Source organism: Camarhynchus parvulus, unplaced genomic scaffold (genome assembly GCF_901933205.1).
Source record: "Camarhynchus parvulus unplaced genomic scaffold, STF_HiC, whole genome shotgun sequence".
Lineage (NCBI taxonomy): Eukaryota > Metazoa > Chordata > Aves > Passeriformes > Thraupidae > Camarhynchus > Camarhynchus parvulus.
The window spans coordinates 116674-129539 of NW_022148567.1; the positions used below are offsets into that span (position 1 = coordinate 116674).

General features: G+C 44.9%; 1 protein-coding gene across 1 annotated transcript in view; it reads right to left on the reverse strand.

Moving 5' to 3' along the window:
- LOC115916938 (phosphoribosylformylglycinamidine synthase-like) overlaps positions 1-12073 on the reverse strand; it is a gene marked incomplete at its 5' end in the record, with an annotated part of 56907 nt that extends 44834 nt beyond the window's left edge. Inside the window, 3 exon segments of the mRNA XM_030970676.1 lie at positions 4981-5054; positions 9370-9498; positions 11926-12073. Coding sequence (XP_030826536.1) covers positions 4981-5054; positions 9370-9498; positions 11926-12073 — 351 coding nt within the window.
- Between the last annotated feature and the right edge of the window lie 793 nt (positions 12074-12866).

Below are 12866 nucleotides of genomic sequence, written 5' to 3' on the forward strand. Positions count from 1 at the left end.
CACCCCAAATTCCACCCAAAATTGGCTCCAAAATCCTAAATTTTCCCAAAATCCCCCCAATCCCACCCAAAAATCCCCCAAAATCCACCCCAAAATCCCCAAATTTCATCCCAAATTCCACCCAAAATTGGCTCCAAAATCCCAAATTTTCCCCAAAATCCTCCAAATTCCACCCCAAATCCTCCCTAAACCCCAAAAAAACCCCTCAATTTCCACCCCAAATCCCCAAAAATCTCCCCAAATTTTTTCCTAAAAATCCCCCGAAATTCCATCCCCAAATCCCCCAAAATCTTCCCAAATCCATCCCAAATTCCCCCCAAAATTCCCTCAAATTCCCCCCAAAATTCCACCCAAAATCCACCCCAAAAATCCCCCAAAAATCCCCAAAATCCACCCAAAATCCCCCAAATTCCACCCCAAATTCCACCCAAAATCCCAAATTTTCCCTAAATCCCCCAGAATTCCACCCAAAATTCCCCCAAAATCTTCCCAAATTTCATCCCAAATTCCACCCAAAATCCCAAATTTTCCCCAAATTTCACTCCAAATTGCCCAGAATTCCCCCAGAATTCCACCCAAAATTCCCCCAAAATCGTCCCAAATTTCATCCCAAATTCCGCCCAAAATCCCCCTAAAACCCCCAAATTCCACCCAAAATTGGCTCCAAAATCCCCAAATTTTCCCCAAATCCCCCAAATTCCACCCAAAATTCCCTCCAAAATCTCAAATTTTCCCAAAATCCCTCGAAATTTCATCCCAAAGTCCACCCAAAAATCCTCCAAATCCCCCCAAAATCCCCAAAAATATTCCCAAATGTTTCCTAAAATCCCCCCCCAAAAATCCCCCAAATTCCACCCAAAATCTTCCAAAGTTCCCTCAAATTGTCCCAAAATCCCCCAAAAATCCCCCAAATTCCACCCCAAAATCTCCAAATTTCATCCCAAATTCCACCCAAAATTCCCTCCAAAATCCCAAATTTTCCCCAAATCCCCCAAATTCCACCCCAAATCCTCCCTAAATCCCAAAAAAACCCCTCAATTTCCACCCCCAAATCCCCAAAAATCTCCCCAAATTTTTCCTAAAATCCCCCAAAATCCCAAATTTTCCCCTAATCCCCTAAAATCCTCCTAAAATCACCCCAAAATCCACCCAAAATTCCCTCAAAAATCCCCAAATCTTCCCTAAATCCCCCAAATTCCACCCCAAATCCTCCAAAATTCCCTCAAACCGTCCCAAAAAATCCCCCAAATTCCACCCAAAATTCCCCCAAAATCTTCCCAAATTTCATCCCAAATTCCACCCAAAATCCCAAATTTTCCCCAAATTTCTCTCCAAATTCCCCTAAATCCCCCAAATTCCACCCAAAATCCCCAAATTCCACCCAAAATTCCCCCAAATCCCCCTAAAATCCCCCAAAATCTTCCCGAATCCATCCCAAATTCCCCCCAAAATTCCCCCAAATTGTCCCAAAATTCCACCCAAAATCCACCCCAAAAACCCCCCAAAATCCCCCAAATTCCACCCAAAATCCCCAAATTCCACCCAAAATCCCAAATTTTCCCTAAATCCCCCAGAATTCCACCCAAAATTCCCCCAAAATCCCCCAAATTTCATCCCAAATTCCACCCAAAATTGGCCCCAAAATCCCAATTTTTCCCCAAATCCCCCAAATTCCACCCCAAATCCTCCCTAAACCCCAAAACCCCCTCAATTTCCAACCCCAAATTCCCCCAAAAATCTCCCCAAATTTTTCCCAAAAATCCCCAAAATCCCAAATTTTCCACAAATCCCCAAAATCCTCCTAAAATCACCCCAAAATCACCCAAAATTCCCCCAAAAATCCCCAAATCTTCCCCAAATCCCCCCAAATTCCACCCCAAATCCCCCAAAATTCCCTCAAATCGTCCCAAAAAATCCCCCAAATTCCACCCAAAACTCCCCCAAAACCTTCCCAAATTTCATCCCAAATTCCACCCAAAATCCCAAATTTTCCCCAAATTTCTCTCCAAATTCCCCCAAATCCCCCAGAATTCCACCCAAAATCCCCAAATTCCACCCAAAATTCCCCAAATCCCCAAATTCCACCCAAAATCCCAAATTTTCCCTAAATCCCCCAGAATTCCACCCCAAATTCCCCCAAAATTGTCCCAAATTTCATCCCAAATTCCACCCAAAATTGGCTCCAAAATCCCAAATTTTCCCAAAATCCCCCAAATCCCACCCAAAATCCCCCAAATTCCACCCCAAAATCCCCAAATTTCATCCCAAATTCCACCCAAAATTCGCCCCAAAATCCCAAATTTTCCCCAAAATCCCCCAAATTCCACCCCAAATCCTCCCTAAACCCCAAAAAAACCCCTCAATTTCCACCCCAAATCCCCAAAAATCTCCCCAAATTTTTTCCTAAAAATCCCCCCGAAATTTCATCCCCAAATCCCCCAAAATCTTCCCAAATCCATCCCAAATTCCCCCCAAAATTCCCTCAAATTGTCCCAAAATCCCCCCAAAATCCACCCCAAAAATCCCCCAAAAATCCCCAAATTCCACCCAAAATCCCCCAAATTTCCCCCAAATTTTCTCCAAAATCCTCCCCCAAAAATCCCCCCAATTTTTCCCAAAAATCCCCCAAAATCCACCCCAAAATTCCCCAAATTCCACCCAAAATTCCACCCAAAATCCCCCAAATTCCACCCAAAATTCCCACAAAAATCCCAAATTCCACCCAAAATCCCAAATTTTCACCAAATCCCTCGAAATTTCATCTCAAATCCCACCCAAAAATCCCCAAATTCCCCCAAAATCCCCCAAATTTCATCCCAAATTCCACCCAAAATTGGCTCCAAAATCCCCAAATTTTCCCAAAATCCCCCAAATCCCACCCAAAAATCCCCAAAATCCACCCCAAAATCCCCAAATTTCATCCCAAATTCCACCCAAAATTGGCTCCAAAATCCCAAATTTTCCCAAAATCCCCCAAATTTCATCCCAAATCCTCCCTAAACCCCAAAAAACCCCTCAATTTCCACCCCAAATCCCCAAAAATCTCCCCAAATTTTTTCCTAAAATCCCCCAAAATCCCAAATTTTCCCCAAATCCCCTAAAATCCTCCTAAAATCACCCCAAAATCCACCCAAAATTCCCTCAAAAATCCCCAAATCTTCCCTAAATCCCCCAAATTCCACCCCAAATCCTCCAAAATTCCCTCAAATCGTCCCAAAAAATCCCCCAAATTCCACCCAAAACTCCCCCAAAATCTTCCCAAATTTCATCCCAAATTCCACCCAAAATCCCAAATTTTCCCCAAATTTCCCCCCAAATTCCCCTAAATCCCCCAGAATTCCACCCAAAATCCCCAAATTCCACCCAAAATTCCCCCAAATCCCCCTAAAATCCCCCAAAATCTTCCCAAATCCATCCCAAATTCCCCCCAAAAATCCCCCAAATTGTCCCAAAATTCCACCCAAAATCCACCCCAAAATCCCCCCAAAAATCCCCAAATTCCACCCAAAATCCCCCAAATTCCACCCCAAATTCCACCCAAAATCCCAAATTTTCCCTAAATCCCCCAAATTCCATCCCAAATTCCACCCCAAATTGGCTCCAAAATCCCAAATTTTCCCAAAATCCCCCCAATCCCACCCAAAAATCCCCCAAAATCCACCCCAAAATCCCCAAATTTCATCCCAAATTCCACCCAAAATTGGCCCCAAAATCCCAAATTTTCCCCAAAATCCTCCAAATTCCACCCCAAATCCTCCCTAAACCCCAAAAAAACCCCTCAATTTCCACCCCAAATCCCCAAAAAGTGTTCCCAAATTGTGTTACAAAAATCCCCGAAATTTCATCCCCAAATCCCCAAAAATCTTCCCAAATCCATCCCAAATTCCCCCAAAAATTCCTCAAATTCCCCCAAAATTCCACCCAAAAATCACCCCAAAAATCCCCAAAAATCCCCCAAAATCCACCCAAAATCCCCCCAAATTCCACCCCAAATTCCACCCAAAATCCCAAATTTTCACCTAAATCCCCCAAAATTCCACCCAAAAATTCCCCCAAAATCTTCCCCAAATTTCACCCCAAATTCCACCCAAAATCCCAAATTTTCCCCAAATTTCACTCCAAATTCCCCAGAATTCCCCCAAATTCCACCCAAAATTCCCCAAAATCGTCCCCAAATTTCATCCCAAATTCCGCCCAAAATCCCCCTAAAACCCCCAAATTCCACCCAAAATTGGCTCCAAAATCCCCAAATTTTCCCCAAATCCCCCAAATTCCACCCAAAATTCCCTCCAAAATCTCAAATTTTCCCAAAATCCCTCGAAATTTCATCCCAAAGTCCACCCAAAAATCCTCCAAATCCCCCAAAATCCCCAAAAATATTCCCAAATGTTTCCTAAAATCCCCCAAAAATCCCCCAAATTCCACCCAAAATCTTCCAAAGTTCCCTCAAATTGTCCCAAAATCCCCCAAAAATCCCCCAAATTCCACCCCAAAAATCCCCAAATTTCATCCCAAATTCCACCCCAAATTGGCTCCAAAATCCCAAATTTTCCCCCAAATCCCCCAAATTCCACCCCAAATCCTCCCTAAACCCCAAAAAAACCCCTCAATTTCCACCCCAAATCCCCAAAAGTGTTCCCAAATTTTTTCCTAAAAATCCCCCGAAATTTCATCCGCAAATCCCCCAAAATCTTCCCGAATCCATCCCAAATTCCACCCAAAATTCCCCCAAATTGTCCCAAAATTCCACCCAAAATCCACCCCAAAAATCCCCCAAAAATCCCCAAAATCCACCCAAAATCCCCCAAATTTCCCCCAAATTTTCTCCAAAATCCTCCCCAAAAATCCCCCAAATTTTCCCCAAAAATCCCCCAAAATCCACCCCAAAATCCCCAAATTTCATCCCAAATCCCACCCAAAATCCCCAATTTTCCCCAAAAATCCCCAATTTTCCCCAAATCCCGGGAATTTGCCCCAAACCTGGATGGAGGAGGCGGCCCCTCCCCCCACGCCGATCCTGTAGACGGGACCCCCCAACTTCACCACCAACATCCCTGGGGAAAAATGGGGGAAATTTGGGGAAATTTGGGGAAAATTTGGGGAAAATTTGGGGGATTTTTGGGGAAATTTGGGGAAAATTTGGGGAAAATTTGGGGAAAATTTGGGGGATTTTGGGGGATTTTTGGGGAAAATTTGGGGGATTTTTGGGGAGGATTTTGGAGAAAATTTGGGGGAAATTTGGAGGATTTTGGGTGGATTTGGGGGAAATTTGGGGGGAAATTTGGGGTGGATTTTTAGGGGATTTTGGGGGAAAATTTGGAGGGGATTTTGGGGAAATTTGGGGAAAATTTTGGGGGCATTTGGGTGGATTGGGGGAAAATGTGGGGAAAATTTGGGGGATTATGGGGGAAATTTGGGAAAAATCTGGGGTGGATTTTGGGGGAATTTGGGGAAAATTTGGGGAAAATTTGGGGGGAAAATTTGGGGAAAATTTGGGGAAAATTTGGGGGATTTTGGGGGTGGATTTTGGAGAAAATTTGGGGGAAATTTGGAGGATTTTGGGTGGATTTTGGGAAAATTTGGGGGGAAATTTGGGGTGGATTTTTAGGGGATTTTTGGGGGAAATTTGGGGGAAAATGTGGGGAAAATTTTGGGGGATTTGAGGTGGATTTGGGGGGAAATGTGGGGGAAATTTGGGGGATTTTGGGAAAATGTGGGGGATTTTGGGGGATTTTGGGTGGATTTATTTGGGATTTTGGCGGATTTTTGGGGTTTTTGGGGTGGATTTTCAGGGGATTTTTGGGGAAAATTTGGGGGAAAATTTGGAGGGGATTTTGGGAAAATTTGGGGTGGATTTTTAGGGGATTTTGGGGGAAAATTTGGGAAAAATCTGGGGTGGATTTTGGGGGGAAATTTGGGGGAAAATTTGGAGAGGATTTTGGGGAAATTTGGGGAAAATTTGGGGGATTTGGGGTGGATTTGGGGGAAAATGTGGGGGAAATTTGGGGGATTTTGGGAAAATTTGGGGGATTTTGGGTGGATTTATTTGGGACTTTGGGGGGATTTTAGGGGTTTTTGGGGTGGATTTTGGGGGGATTTTTGGGGAAAATTTGGGTGGATTTTTAGGGGATTTTGGGCAGATTTGGGGGATTTTTGGGGAGGATTTGGGGGATTTTCCGGGGATTTTGGGGGAGATTTGGGGGAAAATTTGGAGAGGATTTTGGGAAAATTTGGGGGAAAATTTGGGGTGGATTTTGGGGGAATGTGGGGAAAATTTGGGGAAAATTTGGGGAAAATTTGGGGAAAATTTGGAGGATTTTGGGTGGAATTATGGGGGATTTTGGGGGGATTTTTGGGGAAAATTTTGGGGGATTTGGGGGTGGATGTGGGGGAAAATGTGGGGGAAAATGTGGGGGATTTTGGGGAAATTTGGGGAAAATTTGGGGGAAAATTTGGGAATTTTGGGGGAAAATTTGGGGAAAATTTGGGGGATTTTGGGTGGAATTTTGGGGATTTTTGGGGAAAAATTGGGGGATTTTTGGGGTGGATTTTGGAGAAAATTTGGGGGAAATTTGGAAGATTTTGGGTGGATTTTGGGGAAATTTGGGGGGAAATTTGGGGTGGATTTTTAGGGGATTTTGGGGGAAAATTAGGGGGAAAATTTGGAGAGGATTTTGGGGGAAATTTGGGGAAAAATTTGGGGGATTTGGGGTGGATTTGGGGGAAAATGTGGGGGAAATTTGGGGGTGGGAAAATTTGGGGATTTTGGGGGATTTATTTGGGATTTTGGGGGATTTTAGGGGTTTTTGGGGGGGGTTTTGGGGGGATTTTTGGGGAAAATTTGGGGGGTTTTGGGGAACATCTGAGGAAAATTTGGGGGATTTGGGTGGATTTGGGGGAAAATTTGGGGAAAATTTGGGAGGATTTTGGGGGAAAATTTGGGGGAAAATCTGGGGTTTTGGGGGGGATTTTTGGGGAATTTGGGGAAAATTTGGGGGATTTTGGGGGGATTTATGGGGGGATTTGGGGGGGATTTGGGGGGATTTGGGGAAAATTTGGGGGAAAATTGGGGGGGATTTTGGGAAAATTTGGGGAAAATTTGGGGAATTTTGGGGGGAAAATTTGGGGGATTTTTGGGGGGATTTTGGGGGAAAATTTGGGGGATTTTTGGGGAGGATTTTGGAGAAAATTTGGGGGAAATTGGGGGGGAAATTTGGGAGGATTTTGGGGAAATTTGGGGGGAAATTTGGGGTGGATTTTTAGGGGATTTTGGGGGAAAATTTGGGGGGAAAATTTGGAGAGGATTTTGGGGAAATTTGGGGAAAATTTTGGGGGGATTTGGGGTGGATTTGGGGGAAAATGTGGGGGACATTTGGGGGATTTTGGGGAAAATTTGGGGGGATTTTGGGGGATTTTGGGTGGATTTATTTGGGATTTTGGGGGATTTTAGGGGTTTTTGGGGTGGATTTTCAGGGGATTTTGGGGGAAAATTTGGGGGGTTTGGGGTGGATTTTTAGAGGATTTTGGGGAGATTTTTGGGGAAATTTGGGGGAAAATTTGGAGGGGATTTTGGGGAAAATTTGGGGTGGATTTTTAGGGGATTTTGGGGGAAAATTTGGGAAAAATCTGGGGTGGATTTTGGGGGATTTTTGGGGGAAAATTTGGGTGGATTTTAGGGGATTTTGGGCAGATTTGGGGGATTTTTGGGGAGGATTTGGGGAATTTTCGGGGAATTTTGGGGGAGATTTTGGGGAAAAATTTGGGGAAAATTTTGGGGAAAATTTGGGGGGAAAATTTGGGGAAAATCTGGGGTGGATTTTGGGGGAATTTGGGGTTGGGGGAAAATTTGGGGAAAATTTGGGGGATTTTGGGTGGAATTATGGGGGATTTTGGGGGGATTTTTGGGGGAAAATTTTGGGGGATTTGGGGTGGATTTGGGGGAAAATGTGGGGGAAAAATGTGGGGATTTTTGGGGGAATTTGGGGAAAATTTGGGGGAAAATTTGGGGAAATTTTGGGGAAAAATTTGGGGAAAATTTGGGGGGATTTTGGGGGGGGATTTTGGGGGATTTTTTGGGGGAAAATTGGGGGGGATTTTGGGGAGGATTTTGGGGAAAATTTGGGAAAAATTTGGGGGATTTTTGGTGGATTTGGGGGGGGAAATTTTGGGGGGATTTTGGGGAAAATTTGGGGGGGGGAAAATTTGGGGGGAAAATTTGGGGGATTTTGGGGGAAAATTTGGGGGATTTTTGGGAAAATTTGGGATTTGGGGGATTTTGGGGGGATTTTAGGGGTTTTTGGGGAAAATTTGGGGAAAATGTGGGGGAAAATTTGGGGGGTTTTGGGGAACATCTGGGGGAAAATTTGGGGGATTTTGGGGATTTGGGGGAAAATTTTGGGGAAAATTTGGGGGATTTTGGGAAAATTTGGGTGGATTTTTAGGGGATTTTGGGGGAAATTTGGGGGAAAATTTGGAGAGGATTTTGGGAAAATTTGAGGGAATTCGGGGTGGATTTTTAGGGGATTTTGGAGATTTTTTGGGGTATTTTTGGGTATTTTGGGTCATTTTTGGGCTATTTTTGGGTTTATTTCTGGGATATTCTGCGCTATTTTTGGCTATTTTTTTGGGCTATTTTTGGGTCATTTTTGGGCCATTTTTGGGTCATTTTAGGGTTATTTTTTGAGGTTTTCTGGGGGTATTTTTGGGGTATTTTTAGGGCATTTTTGGGGTCATTTTTGGGGTTATTTTTTGGGCTATTTTTGGGTTTATTTCTGGGATATTTTGGGCCATTTTTGGGCCATTTTTGGGCTATTTTTGGGCTATTTTGGGGTCATTTTTGGGTCATTTTTGGGCTATTTTTTGGGTTTATTTCTGGGATATTCTGGGCCATTTTTGGGCTATTTTTGGGCTATTTTTGGGCCATTTTGGGTCATTTTTGGGTCATTTTTTGAGGTTTTCTGGGGGTATTTTTGGGGTATTTTTAGGGCATTTTTGGGGTTATTTTTGGGGTTATTTTTTGAGTTATTTTTGGGTTTATTTCTGGGATATTTTGGGCCATTTTTGGGCCATTTTTGGGCTATTTTTGGGCTATTTTGGGGTCATTTTTGGGCCATTTTTGGGCTATTTTTGGGTTTATTTCTGGGATATTCTGGGCCATTTTTGGGCTATTTTTGGGCTATTTTTGGGCTATTTTGGGTCATTTTTGGGTTATTTTTTGAGGTTTTCTGGGGGTATTTTTGGGGTATTTTTAGGGCATTTTTGAGGTTATTTTTTGGGCTATTTTTGGGTTTATTCTGGGATATTCTGGGCCATTTTTGGGGTCATTTTTGGGCCATTTTGGGCCATTTTTGGGTCATTTTTGGCCCCCACCTGGCTCCGGGTTCTCCTTCTTGACGTGCTCGTCCTCCAGGGCCCCGATGCCTCCGCTGAACATGATGGGCTTGATCCACTCCCGGCGCTGCCCCCCGGGCAGCACCTGCCCGAAGGAGCGGGCGAAGCCTGCAAACCCAAAACCCATCGAATTCCACCCGGATTTGCCCGAAATCGCCAAAAAAATCCGGCCAGAATCGGCCAAAACCGGCCAGAATTGGAGAAACGCAAAAAACGGCAAAAAATGGTAAAAATTGGCCCAAAACCAGCCCAAAATCAACTAAAAATCACCCAAAAATTCCTGCCAAAATCAGCCAAATCAGAGAAACACAAAATTGCCCAAATTTGCCCCAAAGCAGCCCAAAAATCAGCCCAAAAATCACCCAAAAACTGCCTCAAAATCAGCCCCAAAGTCACCCAAAATCAGCCCCAAATGCACCCAAAATCACCCCAAAATACTCAAATTGGAGAAACCCAAAATCCCCCAAAATCACCCCAAAATCGCCCCAAAATCAGCCCCAAAATCCCCTGAAATGTCCCCAAAATCAGCCCCCAAAACACCCAAATCAGAGAAACCCAAAGTTGCCCAAATTTGCCCCAAAGCTGCCCAAAATCAACCCAAAAATCAGCCCCAAATTCCACCCAAAATTGCCCCAAAATCAGCCCCAAATTCACCCAAATTCACCCAAAATCAGCCCCAAATTAACCCAAAATCACCCCAAAATACCCAAATTGGAGAAACACAAAATCCCCCAAATTCACCCCAAAATTGCCTCAAAATCAGCCCCAAATCACCCCAAAAATCCCCCAAAATCAGCCCCAATCACCCAAAATCCCCAAAAACCCAAAATCACCCAAATAACCAAAATCCCCCAAAACCAGCCCCAAATTAACCCAAAACTGCCCCAAAATCACCCCAAATTCAACCAAAAATCTCACCTAAAATCCCCCAAAATCAGCCCCAAAACAAGACCGAAATGCCCCAAATCACCCAAAATACCCCAAAAATGCCCCAAAACAGCTCAAAATCAACCTCAAAATCTCCCCAAAACCCCCCAAAACAACAAACCAAACCAAACAAAACAAATGGAGACCCCCCACCCAATCACCCCCACCCAAAACCCCACCCCAAAAACCCCCAAAAAGCCCCCCCCAAAAACCCAAAAATCCCACCAAAAGCAAATGGAGACAAACCCAAACCCCCATCCCCAAAGCCCCCAAAGCCCAAATACCAAAATACCCCCAAAACAACCAATGGGACTGCAACCCCACAAAGCCTCAAAAAAAGCAAACAAAATACCCAAAGGGCACAAAATTGCAAACGCCCAAATTCACCCAAAAATCCCCAAATCAGCCCCAAATTCACCCAAAATCACCCAAAAATCCCAACCAAAATCAGCCAAATCAGAGAAACCCAAAATCCCCCCAAAACCAGCCCCAAAATCACCCAAAAATCTCAGCTAAAATCCCCCAAAATCAGCCCCAAATTAACCCAAAATCAGCCCCAAATTAACCCAAAATCACCCAAAAATCTCAGCCAAAATCCTCTCAAAATCTGCCAAAAAATCCCCCCAAAATCAGCCCCAAATTCACCCAAAATCCCCCCAAAATTTCAGCCAAAATCACCCCAAATTACCCAAACTGGAGAAACCCCAAATCCCTTAAACACAGCCACAGATCAACCCCAAAATCAGCTCAATTCCCCCAAAAATCACCCAAAATTGTCCCCGAATGTCTCCAAAGTGTCCCCAAAGCGCCCAAAATTGTCCCAAAACTCCCCAAAATGGCCCCAAATCTCCCCCGAACCCCCAAAAATGTCCCCAAATGTCCGTCCCCAAGTGTCCCCAAAACCTCCCCAAAATTGTCCCAAAATTGTCCCCACAGCTGTCCCCAAACATCCTCCAAATGCCCCAAAAATGTCCCACGAACCGCCCAAAATTGTCCCAAATTGTCCCCAATGCCCCCAATGTCCCCAATGTCCCCAATGTCCCCCCCAATGCCCCCAATGTCCCCAATGTCCCCAATGTCCCCCCAATGCCCCCAATGCCCCCAATGTCCCCAATGTCCCCAATGTCCCCAATGTCCCCAGTGTCCCCGATGTCCCCATTGCTGTCCCCGATGTCCCCAGTGTCCCCGATGTCCCCATTGCTGTCCCCAATGTCCCCAGTGTCCCCATTGCTGTCCCCATTGCTGTCCCCAATGTCCCCATTGCTGTCCCCAGTGTCCCCATTGCTGTCCCCGATGTCCCCATTGCTGTCCCCAGTGTCCCCAGTGTCCCCATTGCTGTCCCCATTGCTGTCCCCAATGTCCCCATTGCTGTCCCCAGTGTCCCCATTGCTGTCCCCAATGTCCCCAGTGTCCCCAATGTCCCCATTGCTGTCCCCATTGCTGTCCCCAGTGTCCCCAATGTCCCCATTGCTGTCCCCATTGCTGTCCCCATTGCTGTCCCCATTGCTGTCCCCAGTGTCCCCAGTGTCCCCATTGCTGTCCCCAGTGTCCCCAGTGTCCCCAGTGTCCCCAGTGTCCCCAGTGTCCCCAATGTCCCCAGTGTCCCACCTGCCACCAGGGGCTCCCCGAATTTGTTGCCGTAGTCGCTGGCGCCGTCGCTGGCACCGAGCGCCACCTGCAGGGGCCGCGCGAAGGACGGCGGGTACGGACACAGGGCGTCCTCCCAGGGCTGCTCGTAGCCTGCAATGGGGCGAAAAACGGGAAATTTGGGCAAAAAAATAAAAATTGGGGAGAAACCACAAAAAAAACGGGAAAATAACCTCAAAAAATGGGGGAAAAACCTCGATTTTTGGGGGATTTTTGGGGGATTTTGGAGGGTTTTTGAAGGGTACAGTGAGTCCTCCCAGGGCTGCTCGTAGCCTGGAATGGGAGAAAAACGCCAAAAATGGGAAATTTGGGAAAAAAACAGAAATTGGGGATAAAACACAAAAAAAACGGGGAAAAACCGAAAAAATGGCAAAAAAGGGCAAAAAAAACCCAAAAAATGGGTGAGAAAATCCCCGAAAAATGGCAAAAAGTCCCCCAAAAACGGCCAAAAAGTCTCCCAAAAATGGCAAAAAAACCACAAAAATGGCAAGAAAAAAACCCAAAAAATGGGAAAAAACCTCCCCAAAAGTGGCAAAAAAACCAAAAAATGAGCGAGAAAACCCCAAAAAATGGCAAAAAAAAACCCACCAAAAAATGGGTGAGAAAATCCCCCAAAAATGGCAAAAAAGTCCCCCAAAAAAGGCAAAAAAGTTCCCCAAAAATGGCAAAAAAAAACCCAAAAAATGGGTGAGAAAATCCCCCAAAAAATGGCAAAAAAGTCCCCCAAAAAACGGCAAAAAAACCCCAAAAATGGCAAAAAAGTTCCCCAAAAAACGGCAAAAAAAACCCCACAAAATGGGTGAGAAAACCCCAAAAAAGAGAAAAAAAGTCCCCAAAAAAATGGCAAAAAAACCTTCCCAAAAAATGGCAAAAAAACCCCAAAAATGGCAAAAAAGTCCCCC